Source organism: Macaca nemestrina, chromosome 13 (genome assembly GCF_043159975.1).
Source record: "Macaca nemestrina isolate mMacNem1 chromosome 13, mMacNem.hap1, whole genome shotgun sequence".
NCBI classification, from domain to species: Eukaryota; Metazoa; Chordata; class Mammalia; order Primates; family Cercopithecidae; genus Macaca; species Macaca nemestrina.
Window position 1 is genome coordinate 69,406,081 of NC_092137.1, and position 23,778 is coordinate 69,429,858.

At 44.4% G+C, this 23,778-nt stretch overlaps 1 protein-coding gene across 3 annotated transcripts in view; it reads left to right on the forward strand.

Moving 5' to 3' along the window:
* The window catches only part of LOC105465199 (ANTXR cell adhesion molecule 1), a 239,376-nt gene that overhangs the window by 136,412 nt on the left and 79,186 nt on the right, over window positions 1–23,778 (forward strand). For all 3 annotated transcript variants that reach the window (XM_011713474.2, XM_071076840.1, XM_071076839.1), the window contains exons 13-14: window positions 3,784–3,879; window positions 22,577–22,618. In XM_011713474.2, the coding sequence (XP_011711776.2) occupies window positions 3,784–3,879; window positions 22,577–22,618 (138 nt within the window). The remainder of the gene's footprint in view (window positions 1–3,783; window positions 3,880–22,576; window positions 22,619–23,778) is intronic.

Below are 23,778 nucleotides of genomic sequence, written 5' to 3' on the forward strand. Positions count from 1 at the left end.
TACATAGAACCCTGCTTGGCACATAGTAAATGCTCAGTGAATGTTCACTGTGCTAGCAACAATGTTATTATCATCATTGTCATTATTCTTATTCAACCAAAATGTAAGCTCTTTAAAAATAAAGATTGCCTATTTTGTTCACTACCTGACACAAAAGGTGCAGATGTACAGCTCTTGAGTAACGCATAGAACGCTGCATGTGGTTAATTGTTTATATGAATGCCCTGGCCCCATTAGCCAGTGGAACACGAGCATCTTGACTAGCCAATCAATCCTGTATTTCCTGGTTCTGCTTAATGGGGAAAGAATAGACCCTCAATAAATGTTTGCTGAATGAATAAATGAATGAACCTCTGAGGTTGCATGTACATGTTATCTCCTTCTAAAACGTCAGCTTTAGCTCCAAGTTTATCAAAAAGTTATGCCTTTCCTTCTTTTGAACTGGATATCCAGTGGTTTCTGGAAGATCTCAAAAAACAGACAGTACATGGCTGGGCGCGGTGGCTCACACCTGTAATCCCAGCACTTTGGGAGGCCGAGGCGGGTGGATCACAAGGTCAGGAGATCAAGACCCTCCTGGCTAAAACTGTGAAACCTCTTCTCTACTAACAATACAAAAAAATTAGCCGGGCATGGTGGCGGTCGCCTGTAGTCCCAGCTACTTGGGAGGCTGAGGCAGGAGAATGGCATGAACCTGGGAGGCGGAGCTTGCAGTGAGCCGAGATTGCGCCACTGCACTCCAGCCTGGGCGACAGTGCCAGACTCCCTCTCAAAAAAAAAACAAAAACAAAAAAAACCAGACAGTACATTTGGGGGCTTTATCCCAGCGCTATCTCCAGAGGAGGATAAAGTTCCTCAAGGAGTATCTGCCCCATGCATTTCCACCCACCGGGAACCCCTTTCCTGCACCTCTCCCCTTCCTGAGCCCCCCGGCTGTCTTCCTCTACCACAGCCAAGGGAACTGGGCCTCATTAGGGGGACAGTTTGTTCCTCATTAGGGGCACCAAGCTTGGCTGGAGAAAAGCCAGTCATCACTTTATCCAAAGCCAGGAAATCTCCCAATGTGGAAGCCTCCTCCCTCCCATTCTGCACCAAGTCCTTCACTCTCGCTACTTCATGGAAAACCTTCTTCTAGAAGGAAGTGAAAAAATTCCCCCAAAATACATCAGCCCTTCTGCTTTAGTTCATCCACCTAAAGTGAAAAAATAAAACCAGGGAGAGGGGAAATTGTGTATAACGTGAATAAACGTAGTCTGTAGACTTTATTGAAGTACTGCTGTTTTGTAAGCCTCTCACTGACCAGAACCACTTATTATTCCAGATGCAGATAGATTTATGATCTGAAATGCTCACCATGTTTTTTACCCTGGAGAACTAAAGGGAGAGTGAGTTCCAGCTCAGTGTTTGATAAGATAGCTTACATCATTTTATCCCCATGTCAATGCAGTGAGGCAAGTGAGGTTTATTATCTTGCTGTTATGAATGTGGGCTGTAGAGACTGAGAGATTAAGAGGGTTGTCCTTGGCCAGCCCTAAGTTTGGAAAACACATGTAATTTCATTCTGTCACTACTGAGCCCATCGCTCTCTGCCATCACCCGTGTATAAATGTTGCAGCCCAGAGCGTCCCCTCTGCCATGGCTTGTCCATCGTCTGGCCCCTGCACTCTCTTCCCTCCCCCAGCTACCCCTGGGCTACCCGGCCCTGCACCTGCATTTGTGAGGCTGCAGCTCCCCTGGGGGCAGTCTGGCATTCCCAAGCCCTGGCTAGGGACCAGAGGTGTTTAGTTCCCTGGCTTTTTGGTCAAAGACATTCCAGGGAGTTTCAACAAGTAAGAGCTGCCTTTAAACAGCTTCCAGAAGCCCCTGCTGAGCACTCAGAGTGGGAGCGAGCCACGTCCCAGCTCTCCTATTCACCTGCCGCGTTACCCTGAACAGACCACCCAACCTCCCTTCCCTGTAATGGAGGAGAGGGAGCAGCTTTGAGAATCTGTTAGTGCTGTGAACGGTCTCCCCCGAAGACACTTGCACTAAACATCACAGGTATCATTTCAGGAGGGTCACAGTGTCTATCCACTGAGCCCACATGGGTACCCCATAGATCCCCTGCCCGTGGATAAGAATCCCTGGGCCCAGTGAGCTCTAACACCAAAGTGAGAAGCCCCCAAATACAGATTTTTTTAAAGAAAACTTCAGTAGTTTATTTTCTCATTATGAAAGAAAGAAACTAGATTTTAAAAGGAAAATTACCATAAACCCACTACCAGTAAAATTACTATTAATAATTTAGTAAATATAAATTTTAAAAATTAGTAAATATCAGACAGTCTTTCTGTCTCTCTCACTTTCGACATACATATACATAAATCTACTCATTATACCAGGAGTGTTTTGTCATCTTATTTAAATATCATTTAAATATTATTTGACAATCTGGCCAGGCACAATAGCTCGCACCTATAGACCCAGCACAGGGGGAAGTCAAGGCAGAAGAATCACATGAGCCCAGGAGTTCAAGAAAAGCCTGGACAACAAAGTGAGACTCCATCTCTACAAAAAACAAAAAAAATAATTTAGCCCGGCATGGTCACATGCACCTGCTGCAGTCTCAGCTACTCAGGAGGCTGAGATGGGTGGATCCCTTGAGCCCAGGAGTTCAAGGCTGCAGTGAGCTATGATCACACCACTACACTCCAACCCAAGTGACAGAGTGAGACCCTATCACAAAAAATATGAATAAATAAAATTATTTGACAATATAATGTCTACATAGTAACCGATTGCATGGTAATTCTGCAATGCATTATTTAACTTTCCCTAATTGTTAACCATTTATGTTTTCATTGTTATTATCTGTACAAACATATCTGATTATTTTCTTAGACTAAAAATGGAATAGCCACTTCTATGCAGAAGGAAGCTTTTGATACCTATCACAATTTGCCCCCTGTCTCCTGGAAAGTTTTGCTGATTTGCACTCCAGTAGCTGTAGGGAGGCAGGGTGGAGGGGACTTAGACCCGTGTTCCCAAGAGGCTTCCTTGAACCAGCAACTCAGAATGTTGATACCAAGTGGGGCCTCTGTTTGCTAAAAGCCATCTCAGTCCACAGAAACTGTGTCTAAGACTGGCCTCGCCACATTTTGAAGTGGATAAAACTGGTCTTGGATGCCTTCCTCCCTCCCTCATTCCCACATAGCCACTTGATCTGACTGTAGCCCCTCGCCTCCCAGGTTCAGCAGCAGTTGCTCTGCCCCTACCCCCTGGATTCACAGACCCTACAAGGCTTTTCCCATCCCATCAGCAGGCTATAGACTTTCCATCGACAGCTTTATGAATCTGTTACATGCACTTATGTGAATGGGTTCGGGGGAGCAGGCTGAATTCAGAGTACAACGGTCCTGAGTCAGCCCAGGCAGAGACTGGGACATCAGACCCAGTGAGGAGGCTGTCACCGGGCAGGGGATAGTGTTCCAGGGCCAGATGAGCAGTGGGAGTCCATGTTCATGCCTGCTCTGTCTCTTATAAAGTTGGTCCTTCAGAATGTTCCTCAAAGAGAAGAACAAGGCCTCTCTGAAAAGATAAATTCATTTCCCTTGAAAATTGGCTAAACAGAGTGTGTTGCAGGGCCATGAGCCCCAGAATGATGGGCAGGATTTCAGCCATTTGCTTGGCAAATTGTGCTGCTCTCTGAGCCTTAAATCTGCATATCGGTGATGGGAGTTTGGGGAGGGAAGACCACACATGGTCCCATCCCGCTGCTGACTGCCTCTCTCTTGGCCCCTGCAGTCTGACGGCTCCATCCTGGCCATCGCCCTGCTGATCCTGTTCCTGCTCCTAGCCCTGGCTCTCCTCTGGTGGTTCTGGCCCCTCTGCTGCACCGTGGTAAGTGCCCCAAACTTCAGGCCATGGAAGGCGAAGGGTGACATAAAGTTCACAGACCATGAGTAGAGAGAAAGGGATTTTTAAAAAACTAAAGATGGGAGACAAATCTTGTTTTTTTTTATACAATTTATACAAAATTGATGTGAACTGACATTGATCAATGGAACCATGAGTCATCAGCAGTCAGTATGAGTTAGGGTGTGAGATTGCCAATGGCCATACCCCTTGGGTGGGGCAACTGGGGTGACTGCTTAAGAAAGAGCCACAGGACACCACAGTTAGTTTTGGTGCTTAAGAAAGAGCCACAGGACACCACAAATAATGAGTGTTATCCTACATGTAATGAACATATATGCCTCTGTATGTACAGTACACACACATACACACACACACATTTGTTGAGTTGCCCAACCTATACTCTTCTAAGGCCTCCCTGATCTTAGTAACTAGTCTGCCTATCTGAGAAAGTGCCTCTGGCCTGACCTCTTTATTTTCGACAATAAAGAATGGCACTTACCTCTATTTCACTGATTTTAGCAACTTTCGTAGGACACACCTACTGTGTGTCCAGCACTGGGCTAAGCGCTTTGGCTACAAGATCAATAAAAAACCTGCCTCCTCCCCATCGTTGTCATATGGAGTCACCACATGACAATGTCTCCCCAAAATAACTTAGGGCCTGGAATAATCCACCCTGACGATAATCCCAAATGGTAAATGTCTGGCTGTCAATTTCTGTTCCCTGGCTCTTAGACTGGGAAAAGTCCAGACAAAGTAATAGCCTAATAAAGAAAAAAAAACATTCCCTGCGACATTTCTATTTCTAGCCTGTGCCATGCCTTTCTGCAAATCCGTGTGTGCTGTGGAGTCCGTGAGTGTGAAGTGGCCACTGCTCCACTGCCATGGCATCTTCATTTCCTGTATTTCAGTTCTTCCATGGAAGAGCCACGGGATGTAATAGACAGTGAGCCTCTCCAGGACAGGGACTCATCTTCATTTTCCCTCTGAAACTTCAGCATTTAGCACACAGTGTGAGGGAGTTCACATCTGTGTGTACAGCTGAATTGAACCAAGGCCACAGACAGAGCACTGGACTTGAAAAGCAAGGGGAAATGGCTTCGGATGACATGTTAAAGAGGTGGCAAATGCATGAGATGAGAGGCTCAACCAAGATGTGGACCATGTGGCAGGGACTTCTGGAAAGGGTTGACTTCCAGCAGACAAGTGTGGAAGGAGAGACCCAGGACAGGCACAAGTCTTGGGTTAATTAGTACCCTCCAGGCTGGGCTGGATATCACTGAGATTTTAAACAGATTCTTACCAGAGCAGCTCCAAGAGTTAAATATTGTTTTAAACACTTAAGGCTACATAACCATTTTATTCTGAGGGTAAATATTCCTAATGAGTCAGCCCGAGTCCTTTCCATGGAGATTCAAAAGCAAGCACATTTTCAAGTCCAGAAAAAGAAAAGAAAAACCTTACAGTGAGTTCTTAAAGAAGAGGTGGGCAGGCCTGGTAGCAGCAGGCAGTGAACACTATTATAGACCCTTTGATTGTTTACAAACAGTTACCTCTGGGTGAGGACAGCTAGGACCATTAGAACAGCCAAGCAGCGCTCCACCAAATACCAGCTGTGTGACCTTGAGCAAGTTTCTTCACCTCTCTCTCAGTTTCCTCATTGGTATAATGAGGACAATAAGAGCTCCCACCTCATAGTTAGATGGTGAAGACTATAAAGGAGCGTATATATATGTGCTTAGAAAGCACCTAACACACAGTAAGTGCTACAGATTATTATTATTTAAAAGTATTTTACCGTAATAGGAATCTATTATGATACTGTGTGGCATTCCGTTTATATTCTTGGGAAATGTTTTCAAAATAAATCTTTTGTTATTGGAAGCAATGTCACCCAAGGCCAAATTGAGTTTTGCAATATTCAAAATATTTTTCAATGAATTTATCTGGTTAAGTCCCTGTTGCTTTGGAAGGCAGCCAAAATGTCTTAATGTGGTCTGACTTTGTAAGTCTTAAAGGATTTCTTTATGAGGGTTCATCTTAGAGATTCATTTTTCCTGTTTAGGATGTCTATTTAAGGGGCCTCCTCTCCCTCTTTCAGAAAGCTGGCTTGGGCTCCAGTGCTTGGTCTGACCCCTAAAACTACTTGCTGATCACTCGCTTCCTTGATGAGGGGTGATGCTCCGGAGCAGGGCAGGATACGGTCATGTGTTTCCTGAACAGTATACTCAGGAGTGAAGGCAAACGTGGGCCTCCCATCAGAGTTTCATTCAGAGGACACGGGGGATTTTCTCTCCCCTAAGATACAGCACTCCTCACCACAGTCCCCAGATGAATAGAGGGCATTCTTGTAAACAATGGTCCTCAAACCTTCCTCTGTCACTCTTCCTGCGTCTACCCCAAGGGTAGGGAATGCCCCTCAACCTATTAGCAAAGCCACATCTCAGTGCTGGAGCAAAAGCCAGAAAGCAGAAAAGACCTAAAAAACGTGGGGTATACGTCTGCCGTGTGCCTTCTCCTTCCTGCTGCAATCTTTTCTTTAGGAGTGATACTCAAAATATTTAACAACCTGCAAGGCTCCCACCCCCACTGAGCCATGCTTTAACCCCCAGTGGCTGAGTATGTGAAGGGGTGGGGGATGAAGTCCTGCAGGGTGGCTGGGTAAGAGGGCAAGCCCAGTTACTAACTACAAAGAGCAGCTTTAGATGTACTGGCCAGGATGAGCAGACCAGGCACGAGGTTGCTCTCAGGCCTGCCTCTGTTCAGCATCCTCCTGCTTCCTGCTGGTCCTGTCTGGAAGAAGAAACCTGATGGGTAAGGGTGACAGATGATGCGTACCCACTGCACTTGGCCTTTCCCTAAGGACCCCACTCCCCCATTTGGGCTTCTAACGTCCAGCCAAATGGAACCTGAATTAACTTGTTGCCAGCCTGCCAGATGTCATCTACCAGTAATGACTGATGGGGAGAGAGATAACTGACCACATCTTGAATCAAAACCTTTAGCGTTTCCCAGCTTGTTCCTCAGTGTCCCCAGGCGGACCTCTGGCTTTTAAGATTCCTGTACTTACTCATTGGCACAAAACATCCACCTTGAAGGGGAGAGAGGAATTGGACTATGCACACTGGGCTTATTTACATTTTCAAATAGGTAATTCAAGGGGTTAATATTTTACCAAATAATAAAAATAATAAAGCCCTGCCTCAGTTCCACAAGGCACATTTCCAGAACCCTTCAAGTCACGCCATGTCCACTCCATCTACTCATAAGTTTGGTCCAACATTATTGAAATCTCAAAATTGAACTTTAAAAAGAGGACGATTAGGAAATCTAAAACAGAAAAGGATCTTTTTTTAAAAAATTGCAATGTATTAGAAGAGTAAATGTTATAAATGGCTTGAATGTGTAGGGGGAAAAAGCCATCAATGAATCAATGACATTATGGCACTAAAAAGTTGTAGAAAATGCAGGTATCCCTGAAAGTCTACCCTCACCCCAGCCAAGAGTCAATGCCCTGATGGGAGCCTGCAGCCCAGCTAGGGGGTAAATTTATGTACACAGAGAAAGGCCATCATATCCTGCCTAAATTTCAGCAGGTAGCAAGACACTGGAGGATTCTGATTAGTAATGGGGACTGGCTCCCCTGAATGAGAAATCTGGAGTATAGAAGAAATCCGCCGGGCGCGGTGGCTCAAGCCTGTAATCCCAGCACTTTGGGAGGCCGAGACGGGCGGATCACGAGGTCAGGAGATCGAGACCATCCTGGGTAACACAGTGAAACCCCGTCTCTACTAAAAATACAAAAACTTAGCCGGGCGAGGTGGCAGGCGCCTGTAGTCCCAGCTACTCGGGAGGCTGAGGCAGGAGAATGGCGTGAACCCGGGAGGCAGAGCTTGCAGTGAGCTGAGATCCGGCCACTGCACTCCAGCCTGGGTGACAGAGTGAGACTCCGTCTCAAAAAAAAAAAAAAAAAAAAAAAGAAGAAATCCCTGCTGGGGCTCTCAGTTTCCTGACCCCATGTTGACACTCTGATAAACAACGCAATTCCCGATCTTCTCTCTGTCCCTATACCTACACCTTCCCAGTGGTATGTGTTCTCCTTTCCGGCTCCCAAGACACCAGTCACCTCAGAAGAGAGCCGCCCTGCTTGCTGACAGGGCCAGTGCGCATTTAGGAGGGCTTCAGCACTCATACTTTAGCAAACTGCTAACTTACCTCTACAGATAAGAACTCCTCCCAAATTGCTACCGTTTCCCTAGAGTTCCCTGCACTATCTCTGACCCTCTCCTATTCAGTAGACAACCTGCTGTTCTAGCTCCATGAGAAAATGGAAGCTGCGCTGTGAGAAATCCTTGCACTCCAGCACCCTCATATGTGCATCCTCCTCCAGCATCCCTCTCCCTCCCTTTCCACTGGTGTTCTTCGTTTCTTCCTTTCTCACTCGGCAAGGGTGGGGAATGCCCCTCAACCTACTAGCCAAGCTGCATCTCAGTGCTGGAGGAAAAGCCAGCATCCTTTCCTTTCCACTGGCTTCCTCCCTCTGCCTACAAACATATGCCAGCCACCTTTATCGTTTAAAAAATGTGTCTGTGTTAGTCTGTCCTCATACTGCTACAAAGACATATATATCTGAGATTGGGTAATTTATAAAGAAAAGAGGTTCAATTGGCTCACAGTTCTGCAGGCTGTACAGGAAGCATAGTGGCTTCCGCCTCTGGGGAGACCTCAGGAAGGTTCCAGTCATGGCTGACGGCAAAGGGGAAGCGAGGCATCTCACATGGTGGGAGCAGGAGGAAGAGAAGAACGAGGTGGGAGGTGCTACACACTTTTCAACAACCAGATCTCAGGAAAACTCACACACTATCACAAGAACAGCACCAAAGGGATGGTGCTAAGTCATTCATGAGAAACCCGCCCCCATGATCCAATCACCTGATGGATCAGGTGATGACTGATGGCTGCAATCAGCCAATCACCTCCCATTAGGCCTTTCCTCCAACATTGGGGATTACAATTCAACATGAGATTTGCATAGGAACACAGATCCAACCCATGTTAATCTCATGGCTTATTTCTCCTTCATGCTAGTCTCTTCTCCCTCCCCTTCCTTTCACCCACACACTCCTTTGCAGAGCATCCACTGTCCACAATTCCTCTCATTCCCTCTTCCTCCCACTGCACCCTGAGCACCATTGCCATTATTTCTCCAATCCTTCACTTGCAAAACGGAATTTCCCAGCCACTGGTCTCCATTCATTTCTCATTCTTCTTTACCTCTTTCAGCAGTAGGCACTATCGACCTCCCTCTCCTTTAAACTGCCTCCTCCACTGGTGTCTCTTGGCTCTTCTCCTATGTCTCTGTGCAGTTTCTCCCTGTCTCCCTCATGGGTTCTCTTTCCTCTGTTTGCCAATTGTTCTCCAGGGTTGCCTTCCACCCTCTTCTCTAACACCTTGTCCCTAGTCAATGTCACCAACTCCCACAACTTCAACTACTTAATGTGTTTACCCATCACTGGCCTTGGCTCCAGAGGACCAGCCCACATTAAAGGGACCAATGGACATCTCAAATGCAGGCATCTCACCCTCAGCATACCCCCCGCTAAACTCTTCACGTTACCCCCTAAACCTGCTCTTCATCAGTGGATGTGCCATTGTCCTCTAGGCTGCCCAAACTAGGGACTGCAGAGCAACCGCTGATGTCTTCTTCGGCCTCTCCTTGTCTTATCTCACTTTGGAGCTGCCTACAGCACATCCTTTCCCACACCTCATCTTATCTCACATCTGTCCACACCCTCTACCCCAGCACAGTCACGGTACCTGTCACTCAGTAGTTGCTTAAGAAATATTTGTGGAATGAAAGAATGAATACCATTGTCTTACTCTAGAATTCCACATCTCCCACTTGAATTATTTCAGCAATTTCCTAACTGCTCTTTTAGTCTTTCTCACCTTCATTAGAGAGACTTTTCATTTTTTAAAAAGGCAGCCAGGTGATGAGCCTACTCACTACCCTGCCTAGCATCCTCTTGAGTGTTCAGCGGCTGTAAAACAGAGTTCCCGTTCCTTGATGTGGCGTGTGTAGGGCTTTTCCATCCTGGCCCCACTTCTCCAGCCTCATTTCTTACCTTCCCCTCCTGTGCAGAGTCTCCCTTGGCACCTGTGCCTGCTTCTTTCATAACGCTGATCATGCTGTGAAAATTGCCTGTTTGCTTGTCTGTCTTCCACACCTTACACACCCATTTTTTTCTCATCTCTGGTTTCCCTCATCCTTTGTGGGCTGCCTGATGTAGCTGTTGGAAGCCAAGGCTGTAGGTCCCCAGAGCATAATACAGTGCCTGGCTCAAAGCTGCTGTTCAATGTATCTCAAAGTTCATTAGCAGCCAAGTGGATGGAGGATCAGCTGTGGGCACACTCTACTCTTTGGGGCTCCTTAAACCTACCAGGTACTTCCTTATCATGATCTTTTTGCTCATATTATTTCCTCTTGCTGAAATAGTTTCACCTTCTTTATCTTCTCTATGAACAATTCTTCCTTCAAAGTCCAGCTCACTGTTCACTCCATTTCAGTAGCATCCTGTGCACCTTTTCCTCACCTGGGGAGGATCCGCCGCTATTCCACTTGGTTTCCATGGCATTTTTCTCACACCTCTATTAGAGCATTTGCTCATTCTATCACAAGTGTTTATGTATATATCTCTCACTATACAGACAGTCCCCAACTTATGGTGATTCAACTTAGAATTTTTCGACTTCGTAATGGTATGAAAGCTGTGCGCATTCAATAGAAAGCATACTTCGAGTACCAATACAACCATTCTGTTTTTCACTTTCAGTATAGTATTCAATAAATTATGAGATAGTCAATACTTTATTATAAAATAGGCTTTGTGTTATCCATTTTGCCCAAGTTTAGACTGATGTCATTGTTCTGAGCACATTTAAGTTTGACTAGGCTAAGCCATGATGTTCACTAGGTTAGCTGTATTAAATGCATGTTCAACTTATGACATGTTCAGCTTACAATGGGTTTAATCTGGACCTAGTCCCATCACACATCGAGGAGAATCTGTACCATGAACTCTTCCATGGCAAGGAGAAACTAGTCACAGAAACTAATCCCAAAATAGAGTACAGTGCCTAGTACATATTATAATTTGTGTATTTTCCAAATCAAACTAAAATGCTAAGTCTTCTTAGGGGAAGAGTGTTAGATACAGAAGGAGCCCACAGACCTATGGAACTGTAATGAGTGGTTGTTTCATGGGGGTTTGTATTATTCTATTTCATGACTTACATATACGTTAGATGCAATATTTTATATGTCTCTAATATTATATAACAAAGGACATTTAAATCAGTTTCTTAAATAAAATCCTAGAAATATGTCTATTTTATTGGGAAGTTAATGGTATATGAGAAACCCCAAGTGAAAAGATCTTAGCATATTTTGCAAAATGAAAAAGTTCTGGGCAGGGCACAGTGACTCACACCTACAATCCCAACACTGTGGAAGTGCCGAGGCAGGAGGATCACTGGAGCCCTAGAGTTTGAGACTAGCCTAGGCAACATGGTGAGACAGCATCTCTATTTAAAGAAATAAAGTTCTGGAAATTAGTTGCATAATTATGTGAATATATGTAACACTACTAAACTGTACACTTAAAAATAATTAAGATAATAAGTTTTATATTAAGTGCTTTTAACCACAATCAAAAAGAAAAAATATCTTGCTTTTAAAGCTGCAATTTTTCTGCAATCCAGCTAGTTAAACCACCACACTATTTAGGTCAAATCAAATCACTGTATTTCTGTTCAAATAACAGCAATTTTTTTTTCAGTATATTGGGAGAGGCTCTTGTCCATGCATTCAGAATTTCTTCCTATATAAACAAAATTATGTTCTCCCTGTCTTGTTTTCAGTGACCTTGTAGGTATCTTATGAACAGCTTTTAAAGAATTATGTAACTGATCATGTTTAATTCACTTAATTAAATTTCAAGGATAGTTCAACAAATAAGCCCACTGGACATCTCCAATGTCAAATTGCAAAGGACAAAAATTAATCAAGAACTTGATATGCCTTAAATGGAAATAAAAATAAAGCATTAAAATAATGCTCTTTGCACCATTAAGAATAACATTTAATTTGTAGGGCCAGACAATCCAAGCCTAACACCACCAAAAGGATTTTGGTTTAATAAAAACACGACTGAGACAGGCAACTTCTGACGCAGGCATCTTGGGCCTTATACTGATTGTGCTTTCTTGATCCTGTTCCAGCCTCCACCCATTCCCATCTGGACACGCCTCACACTACAGCTGACAAGATTATTTCTCATTAGCACACAGAGCTCTGCCATGACCTGCCCTCACCTCCGGGGGGCAAGTACACCACACACCTTACACACCCATTTTTTTCTCATCTCTGGCTTCCCTCATCCTTTGTGGGCTGCCTGATAACCCCCAACCGCCATGTTTATGCCTGCTGGTGAAATGGAAAGAGGCGAGTTGCTGTTAAAGTCGACTGGGTTTCAATGCCCCATCTTCCTCTACCAGTTAAAGGATTAGTCCAGTCCTTTAACCTTAATTTCCTCCATGTGAAAAACTAGAAAATTGGAACCATATTGTCTCTAAGGCTGCTTCTTCATATTCATACCTTCTCTAAGTGAATCTGTTTCTCCCTTTCAAGATTCCCTGGTCTGTGGTTCTCAAACCTGGTTACATATTGAAACCACTTGAGGACTTTTTATATGATACAAGTACTCAGGGATAGCATTTCCAAACTATGTCAGGGCCATCATATCCTGCAAGTACGAATAGGTGCACTTCAGAACAAGAGGTATTTAGACAGTGAGTTTTAAAGACATCCTTAAACTAAATTGAATCACTGTCTTTACTGCGAGACTTCTCAGAGTCATTAATAGGATAATTTGCATGTGACTCTTCAAATTTATTTTGACCCTAGAACTCTTCCTTGGCCTGTCACTACCTGTACTCTGCCAAACACCTGTTAACATACTGACATCTGGAAGGACACTAGTATTCTGCCAAATACTATTTGAGAAACACAGTCCTAGAGAATGCTGAAGCAGCTAAAAGAGCAAGTTCCTGGATCCTAAGGTGCAGCCTCTTTCCTGCCCTCCCTGGAGGCTGTATCAGTATCAACAAGCTTGGACATCTTGTGAACATCATCAAGTCACCCTTGTTCCCTCTGTGCCCTGTTCAGATCCCGCTGACACTGCTAGTGTTTAAAATCAGCTTTTCCGTAACCCAGGCAGAGACCAGAGCTTCCTCCTCCAAGCCTCAGGGAATCTGAATTCATGGATTTATTTTGCTGTTTCACTTCACAGAGTTTTGCAGTGACACTGGCATATCATCTGATGGAGAATATGCACAAAGCCATTCTCTCACATTACCATGTGAGTCCCTTAGGCCCTATTGACTAATGGTAAAGTCCCTGCTGCAACTCTTACTTTAGATAGTGATGAATTAGGCCTTTTAAATAGTCTCAATCTTAAGGGAGATGAGATGAGAGACCAAAATTCATTTGAAATTTGAGTTCCAAATTGGAGGAAAAAAAAGTTGACCTTATTTCTTTGAAAATTTCTGGTACCACATTCCAAATTAACACCCTTGGTACCATCCTTTGCTAAACTTTTACAGTATAAAATTACTGAATTCAGGCATTCCTTGGCCAGCATTAACCCACCCGTCAGTCGTGAGGTCTCTATTCAATTGATGCTGTCTGTACAGTGGAAAGATTCCTTTATCCGCCATTGACTAGCATCTCATCTCTCCTGGATGTTTTTCATATCAAGATGCCTACTTTCCCTTGATTTCTTGATTTCAATTAAAAGAATACTTACAAGGTTTGGAAGCCAGAACAGAAGGCTAGAATGTAAAAAGGGTCAGAGCAAGCATCCCCTTCTAGCTGTGATGTTAAAACCCTTATTAGGTGGCTTTTCAGATCTGGATTGGCATTTCTTCTAAACATAACTCTGTTCTGATGGCTTCTCATGCAGAATTTAAAAGGCCAGGGGGGCAGCAGTTGTGTTGGCTTAAAGAGATCAACGCAGAAGTCCCCCAGGACATACAATGTTTTAAATCAAAGGCTTCAAAAAAGACCTTTGTCATCTAAATACAGGCACATTTATTTGAGCTAACCTCTGAGCATGCATGAAGTCATCATTTGTGAAAAAAAAAAAAATCCATTACTATTGACTGACTATGCAGCAGACTCCACAGCAAAACAAAAACAAAAATTCCTGGATAAAATATAATAGAAGTTGCTTTAAATGCATAGCCAGGCTCGTGAGAAAATAGGAGACATCTCCAGGGCCCAAATAAAGCAGGATCTGGAAATCAGATGGTCAGCTGACCCTAAAGCAGTGGCTTCCTGCCTGAGGTTTTTTATCTCAGTAACCTAGATGTTTGGCTTAATAGCCTTTCATGGGCCCATAAAAGTTTGGGAGTTGAAATTGAGTCTTCTGCCTAAAGCTGCCTACAGCCTTGAGTGAAAGATGGGCTATGGGTTTGATGTGGATGTGTATGTTTGTGTCCCTAAGAATTCATAACCTCTGAGAGGTCTAGAGTTCAAACTTACACTACTTGAAGTTTTGTAAATTGCAAGCTAAGAACAAGTTTGGAAATGCTTAGGGATCTGAAAGAGGAAACCCGAAACCTCTGGCAGGTTCATGCCTCAACCCAGGCCTCATAGAATTCCCATAGGTGAATGCCTACTACACATGAGCATTTTGGTAATCCCAAATTACCAAAAACCCAAGGAATATTATTTACTACTTGGGCCCTTGGGATTTTATGATACACATGGAAAGCACAAAAGACCAGAAAAAGGATGAGGAAGTCAGTCTCTGTCAGCACTATTCCCTTTGCTCTGTCCAAAGTTAACAATAATTGTTAAATAGCAGATACATTGAAAAATCTCTGTGTATCACCATTTCTGCTATAACATGAAGTGTGTTCCTGAAGATATGACTGCATTATTAAATTTTGGCCCATGAAAATAATAGGACTAATGGGGGAAATGGATTCAGAGCACAACATTCAAAACTGTGCCATCTTACAAAATAATATACTAGGTTGGCACAAAAGTAATTGCAGTTTTTGCCATTGAAAGGAATGACAAAACCACAATTACTTCTCACCAACCTAATGCTAAAAAAGAATAATCAACTCAATAAAAATGCCACTATTTTAAACACCTTGAATTCTTAATAAAAGATACTTCAGTAAATATGGCTCTTTACCTTGATTTTTAAAAATAAACAGGTGAAGTGTCTTAGTGGACGTGAGTCTGATATAGCACTGCGGCTTTGAGCTACAGAGACGAGACAGAAGGAAGGACATTCTTAGGGCGAAGTGTCACAACACAAAGGGGGATGGCTATGACTCAGTGTCGTGTTATTCCTTCTGCACTGGCTTAAAATAGAATTTCAGCTTTTGTTGTGTTGCCAGATTCCTCTTTTCATTTAAAAAAAAAAAAAGTGATTTGTGTGGTTTCAAATAAGACCGAAAACCATGAAAGTACTATTCTACCGCTCTCGGCATTACTGCCTTTTCTTCACTCCATCACACATGCCTCTAATCCCCTCTTAAGCAAATGGTGGCTCCTGTGAGTTCCGTTCTCCTTTCTCTGGTTTTTCAGCATGGTCTCTGAGGAAGCTCATTTGGGTTTCTTTATGCCCATTGCTCTCACAGTATCTCATCTTCTCTTATCTCTTTACAAACATCTCCTGCACAGGCTGATGGCTTTCCTCCCTCATTCAACCCCTGCATTTTTTGAACCAGGACACACACTTCTATTGACAATGCTATGTAACAGATTTTTATGAGGAAAAGTACCTGCATTCCAGAACACCATACATGCTGGACTTGCACAAGGACGCACCTAAGTGAGCAAGCAAATGAGGTATGCCTGGTTTCTGTATATTCCTCCCCAGGTCCCTACTGGCGGCTGGGCAGCATTTTCACATTCATCTGATGTGACTCAGTGGCGCCAAATACTGTCACCTCACACTTTTAAATGTCTAGTGGTTAACGTTATGTGAAGTTTACTATGAAGAAAAAAAGACAAAAAATAGACATTACCTTCCCCTTGACCTTGTGAGAATCAGATTTTGAGCTAGCACAGTTTTGCAGTTTAGTGATTTTATTGTGTGGTTTACCTACCACATATGAACAGTCCCATGTTACATATCTATGTTGGAACAAAACAGACTGTGCATGTAGTTTTCAAGTTTTCAGAAAGTCTTCTTAGAAATGAATTTGGGATACAAAACTGGAAAATGGAGTCTGTAATCACATGGCAAGTGAATTTACATGGAAGCCTGGGTTAGGGGATACAAAGGGGTATAGGTGGTATCTAATAAGGTGGCATAATTAACCATAAGGCCAATCCATGACTCTGATTAGATTCCCATGATGCAGTGCATCTAAGCTTCACAACCCACTCTTGGCAGTTGGGACTTTCAGCAGCTTAACTACTGAAGAAACATTTATATGGAGGGTGAAGAGACCAGAATTGAATCTCGTAACACGTATTAAGTGCTTATTTGAGAGGCAAGGAAGTTTATAATAATCAGAAATGCTTCCTGTATCCCTCCCTTTTCAGGAACACGCACTCATTTATTCCAGAAATAGTGGCCAAGTAACAAACACTGAACTGTGTGTCAGGAGATAAGTATGCCCATGTCTTCAAGAGCTTAGAGCCCAGTGCAGAAGTCAGAGGAACAAACACAGTTCAGTGAGTTTATTGCTAACAGTGCAGACAGACAGCGATAAGATCCATGTCCCTAACTCCCAGGGAGCCATCTGGCTGGGACTGTTTCAGGGCTGGATCCAGAAATCCAGGCCATGCCAGCCTTGTATGCAGATAACCACAAATTCACATCAGTGGAAGCCAAGGAGTACCTGCATGCAGAGCTGAAAATTTACTCCAGAAATAATTCTATGTCTTCCCCCACACAGGACAGGGGAGGCAATGGAGAGCCCAGAGTTCCTGACAATGGAGCAGGGACACCATAATTTTTAGAATGAAACAGCTTCAATGCTGGTATTTCTAATCAGCTATAAGCAAGTCTCAACAGAGCACTCATGGGAATGTCTGACTTGAAGCTAAACACAGCCCCTACGTATCTAATACGGGTATGGGGCTCCTAGAAATAAGCTAATTCATAGTTCTCAAAGTGCGGTCCCTGGACCAGCAGGTACCTTGTCAGAAACACAGGTGCCCCTCCCCATACCCACTAATGAGGAACTCAGGGGTGTACCCCAGAAAGCTGTGTTTTAAGAAGCCCTCCAGGTGATTCTGGTAGTCAATAAAGTTTGAAACCACTGAGCTAATTAAAATTAGAGGACAAGGGCTTCGTTTTGTTAATAAAGGAATTATCTGAAGCTGCTCTCTTGGACTTTGTCTAGACAGCAGAGATGCCTGTGTGTCAAGCAAGGGTCTCCTTTGCAGCAAGAGACCAGCCCTTCAGCATAGAGGACTTGCTGGAAGTGCCCTGCATTCAGCTCATGCAAAAAGGACACTGAGACACAAAATACAACTTAAGAAGAAAGGGGCCAAAAACCAGTCCCCTGTTCTGTTCCACTTCTCATCCATGACATGAGCATTTGTCGAAAATAAGCCTGTCTGTACAGCTTACCCTATTAACTAGTCCCTGTCACAGTGTGAGTAGACAAGAAAGATGAGGAGAGATGTGAAGTTGTGGTGGAGGATTTCTCAACAAGGTGACAGGCAAAACAGGGGGCCACGAGGAATCACTAGGCCTGGCATCCTTTTGCTGCTAGAGCAGCCTGTGGGCCTGATTTGCGGCTTCAAATGGAATGTCTAGTGAGCCAGCACGGCCATCATCTGGGAGGTAGGAAAGGTGGCCATGTTGAAAACTGGAATGATAGCATCCTGTGTTCCATTGCACAAGACTGTAACAGTAGAGTTAGCAAGTGGCAAACACAGTGGCAAGGATCAAAGCCTACACATTAGGAATCAAACTTCAATACTTCTAGAGAAAAAAGAAAAGCAAAATGAACTCATTAGGTACTTTATTTCACCTTAACAATTTATAAAATCAATTTGCAAAACCATTTATAAAAATAAAATGAATTGTTAGAGAGAACTTTATAGAGACCCAAATGGTTGAACTTAATTCATAAAACCAAAATAGTTCAACTTCCCAGGCGTCAAACAGGCCCTGGGCACACGTGATCTTTCTACTGTATTCGTACTATGCTGACTGCATCTCCACATCTTCCATCATTACCATTTCCAACAGCCAAACTCAGGGGTGCACATAAGAACTGGAATTTGTTTGACTCAATGAGAAGCTGTCAATAACATTTCAATTTGATCAGATTCTACCTGGTCTTTTCTGACTTTCCTTTATCTATGCAATGATCATCATCAAATCTGGCCTTACCTCGTATCAGCGTGAACAGAGATGGATAAAGTCAGAATTAAAGTCACTGGTAAGAGAGGAGAGGAGATACATCTCCCAACACACAACAGTTTCAAGAAATTCTCAGGTATCAGAGAAACACCAATAGAATTCAGGAGTTTCATATTCCATCTCATTTTTCCCATCCCCTTTATCTCACCAGTCCAACTCTTAGTGCAAAAGGGACTCTAGGGCAGCTATCCCAAGGAGGCAAATGGTCACTTTCTGCTTCTCTAAAATACCCAGTCTAAAGGTGGTAGTAAGTGGGGAAGCAGTGCTGGCCTGCGGAGTAGAAATATGAAAAATGTTCTCAGATTTACTCCCATACTACCATCCAGTTCTTCCATGTTATGCTTACGTTAATTGGAGAATTTTTGTTTAAAATATTTTATTAATGATCTTTCAACCTTATCCATCTTCTTTGTCCCTCTTAACGAGAAAGGTGCAAAGAGCCCACCCATAACCAAGAGGATGCTCACATAACCTGAGAAAAGGAGAGTGGGCCAAACCAAGCCTGAGCTTGGAAGCTGATTCTAGCTTGCATTCTAGTTGGAAATAGAGGCTTTCTAGTCATGCTGGTTGGAAACAATTATGCAATTTGCCTTTCAATTATGATTCAAAGTGCTACAGAAAACAAACATGGTGGGAGCCCACAAAGAGGACCTGGTCCTTTCTGTGAGATTCCCAGGGGAGGTGCATTTACTGGAGATCTGTTTGATAAGTAGGTGTTCACTGGGGAATGTGCAGGGCTGTGGATTGAGGGTGGAGGAAGTAGTGAGCATTTGGGCAGAAGATACTGCACTTGAGAAGTAGCAGAGCATGTGGAAGGAACGGAAAGGTGCCCAGGAGACTGGAGTACAGAAAGTGAAGGAGAGAGATGCAGTGGGAGGGAAGTGAGGCCACATCATGTGGGCCTTGTGGGGCATGGGAGCAGTTTGCATTTTATCCTATAAGCCATGGGAAGCCATTAGCAGGGGTGCACTGGTTTTAAGTACTGAAGCAACCATAGAGATGTCTATTTTTAAGGCTACTCTGTGTGTGGCCGTGTTGCCCTGGTGCTGCAGGCTACAGAGCAATGCAGGCTTTTGCCCAAGCTACTCCGCCAGGCAACACAGACTCTGGCCCTGAGGGGAATGCGGTGGTCTGAGAGAGTTGACATGTCCCTGTGCTCAGAGCACTCCTTTGGGTGGCCCATGTGCTGGTTTTGGCACAAAGATTTGGCCCACTCACAGACAGCCTGTCCAACTTCACTGCTTGGAATTCTCATCCCTGACTCCAAGCTTAGCCTATCTAGATCATACTTTTAAAAGCTGTCCTGCCATCCTGTGGTGAGCTGCACCCTGCTCCCCAGGGGCAAGCTGCTGGTGCATGGGCTTGAAGCAATGAGAAGACTTCCTGCCCATTCCTGCTGAACATAGCCAGATGCCCAGCCAATGAGACCAGGTTGGAGGTACTTAATTCCTGTTTACCTGAACAGAGTGACATTTTTTCCAGAAGCTCAGGTGCCCAACTTATAGTGTGTCAATGTGAAATCTGGATCATAAACCAGCCCCTCTTTATCAATATTTAATAAGTCATGTATTTTAGCATGGTGTTTTGGGTTCCTTAGGGTCTGGCACATTGCAGGATGTAGAATAGATATTCAATTAATACTTAATACATTAAATTAAACAGCAACCGTATTGATGGGTTGGTCTGAGTGTTGGGCCACCTGGAACCGCATTCCCTGGCCAGTGTCATAGCTGACACACATGTAGCCAGGCATACAGCTACCGACTCCCTCAAAACCCTTGGCCACTGTTAGAACACCAGCCTCCTATCTCACTCAGTTCATAAAGTGCTGGCCCATTGGCATGTCCGGAAGCCACCATGCAAAGGCATTTAGTATATGCATCGGGGAGGGGTAGGAAAGATGTAATCAAGGTAAGAGGCACAGACAACAAGAAAGGGAAAGGAGAGTACTAATAGCATGCAGCATCTACTGAGCAGCTACTCGCTACCAGATGCTTAACACACGTGATTGCTCAGACAGTGGAGCTCGGGCAGGTTAAGGGACTCGTCAAATTCTGACAGTCAGGAGAAGGCAGGTCTGGGATTCACAGATAACATCTATGCTGGCCGGGCGTGGTGGCTCACGCCTGTAATCCCAGCACTTTGGGAGGCCGAGACGGGCGGATCACGAGGTCAGGAGATCGAGACCATCCTGGCTAACACGGTGAAACCCCGTCTCTACTAAAAAATACAAAAAACTAGCCGGGCGAGGTGGCGGGCGCCTATAGTCCCAGCTACTCGGGAGGCTGAGGCAGGAGAATGGCGTGAACCCGGGAGGTGGAGCTTGCAGTGAGCTGAGATCCGGCCACTGCACTCCAGCCTGGGTGACAGAGCGAGACGCCGTCTCAAAAAAAAAAAAAAAAAAAAAAAAATCTATGCTGTGCTTAGCTCATAGCACCGTGTGGACAAAAGCCCTCTGCTCAGCACCAAAACTCTTAACACCCAGGGGCCTTGCCACGTATGCTGCCCTCTCAACATCTGTCTCTTCCCAAACATCCTGTTCCCCCTCTCACTCCCCTCCCTACCCCTGCCCCAGGAGAACAAATGCATTCCAGATCTTGGTCCCCAGATCCTCACCCCTCCCTCCAGTTTCCAGACATTTCCTGCTGTAAGTAATTTACTGCTTCTGGGATGATGGGAAATCAGTCCTGGGCAGTAGCGATCCTCCCCAGAGATTTCCTTAAGGAACTCTGAGCCAGGGTTGAGTGGGTGAGCACAATCATGGCTTTGCATTTTCCAGAGACCTTCACCAGGCGTCTCACAGCAGCCAGGAAGTGGAAGCAGATGAAATGAGAGTTTGAAACCCCTGGAGGCCTTCACTTCTGCCTCTTCAATTAATTGAATACCGTACTTTCAGAGGACTGGAGTCTTGGGCCACTGGCTAAGGTTAACAGAACCTGCAGTGGGAAGCCTGCCTCCTCATGCAAAGATGACGTTATAGATAATGGTAGGGTGGGTAACAGTGTGGGGATTGGAGCCCTAACAAGGTCCCAGAATAATCATCAAACCAGAGGAGACATGTGCTGAGTAGGGAGAGGTAAAGACGTGCTTGCTAACAGCTGAGCATCCTGGCCTGCAGTCAGAGGCTGGTTCCCCAACTGGAAGAAGAAAGAATGGATCCTGTGGGCACTGCCCAAACACCCGTCTACAAAGTCAGCGCCTGGTGTTAAGGCATCAAGAGATAGGGAATGAGCTTCGCATTTGCCAGAAGTCCTCTAAGTAAAAGGACTGAGTAGAGGACCCAAACTTCTGATAATAAGTTTGGGGTGAGAGTAGGAAGCCCTCCAAGGGACAAAGTGGAATTATAGTAGATAATTGCCAAATGCCATGTAAGAGACTCTCAATCCATTTAACGGTAAGGGCTTTCCTTTTATGACAGAGGGGTACAAGTTGGGGTCAAGAGGGAGGAGGGGCTGCTCACTGGCCCCAGCTGTCCCTGCCCTGTCCTTATCCCATGTATCATCATTCTCTCATGGGTTAGACGGTCTCCCAATTACTTGCCCATCCAGAGTTTCCACATGTCTCTCTTCAGCCCCAAAGATGGGACAGTCAGAATCTTATAACATTGTTAGTTAAAGCTTTGTGCCCTGTGCCCTAAGTGTCAGTGCCCTGAAAGAAATCCCTGGACACTCCTTTGCTGCCTCTGTTGGGAATCGGTCTGCCTGAGCAGCACATCCACCCCGCAGAGGCACCCGTGGTAACCAGTGACAGCTGAAGGACTGCCAGCAGCCTGAGTGGGGTCCACGCCTGATGCATCCCTAAAGCACCGTCTTAACTTCCATCATGTGACAATTCTTTGTTAAATGTGTAGATGGTTGGATAGATGGATGAATAATCTGATAGGTGAATGACTAGGTGAATAAATGAGTGAATAAGTTTGCATGATAGCTATCTGGGGTAGGAAATGAAACTGTTACCTGCGGAACATTTATTTCTCTATATAAAAACACAAAAGATGCAATTTTGACTGGAACTCTCAGCCTGAGTCATATGCTAACTAGCAGAGCTACTCTGTCCAGAAAGACACCTCATGGCACTGATTAAGTCCGACTTGCTGGGGCCATTGCCATGGTAGTTATGGCAGCACCACCACAATACCTCCTGACAGCAGGCCTCTTAGAAGGAAGGTAGCCAGAGATTTTTCACTGACCTGTTCTCTGTTTTCTTTTCAGATTATCAAGGAGGTCCCTCCACCCCCTGCTGAGGAGAGTGAGGTAAGTGACCACAGCAGGATGGTGGCAGGTGGGCGGGGTGGCAGAGTGGGGTGGAGAGCTGGCTGGGCAGCTGGACACTTAGCCCCCTACGGAGCAGAGCTAAGTCAGGCCCAAAGAATTTAATGTACCTGCCTGTGAAGCAGAAGGGAAGAAAGTCTCTGACCTTTCCTAACCAGGGATGAACAAGAAACTGAACTAAACTGCCAGAAAAGACAATGGATTTTGGAGGTTTTCCTCCCTGCAGAGATAAAATTTGAGACGTAAACAAATGTTTTTATCAATACAGTTATTTGGAGCTTTGAGATACTGACTTTTCCTCTCAAACAAACCCTAAGATTCTCTTCTCCCTGCAGAGACTTAATGCTTTATGTGTGTAGATCAGGCGCAATTTGCTGCATTCTCCAATCATTGGCTCTAGGAATAGCCTGATGCCAAATACTTCATTTTTCTTTAATTTAAAAACAATATTATCTAAAGATTTGCCAGGCAGTAATGAAAATATGCTGGAGAGGGATATGTTAATATCCTGGCCTTCCTCTCAAATACTCATCATCTAAAGAAAAAAATTCTTGGACTCTACCACTGAATTGGCCAGTAAGCAGTTCTGATGCAAGGGTGGCCTGGGGTAGATTACAGTGGAGGCATTAAAGGCTAATCATGAGAAATGCAAGAGTGTCTATCAAGTGGCTTAGCTAATCTGATCACTCTCAGTACAGCTGGAGTCTCTAGAGGTAACACCCACCAATTCAGAAGCCAGGGTTACATATCTAAACACTCAATGAGACCAAAAGATATGTTGATAAGCTTTCAAGTTATTGTCCTCAATCCCTAAGGTCTGTTGTGTGCAAATCAAGTGCCAGTTCCTCACCCTTCCCCTTCCAATGCCTCTGTCAAGTTTCCTACATACAGAAAGAGTAATGATTAAATTAAAACTTCCATGTGGCTCTTATATCCTGAACCATACGCATGTAAGCCAAGGGATTTAATAGCTGCAATCAATTAAAGCACATCTTGTTGGAATGCTAACTTTCTGCCCAGAAATCAAGGGAGGAAATTACATTGCTGTGCAAAGAAGGAGAAAAAACCTTCTTTACATACATAAAAACCTTTCCTTAATCCTTCAAGAGAAAGTCCCGTGGCTAGTTCCACGACTGCAGTTG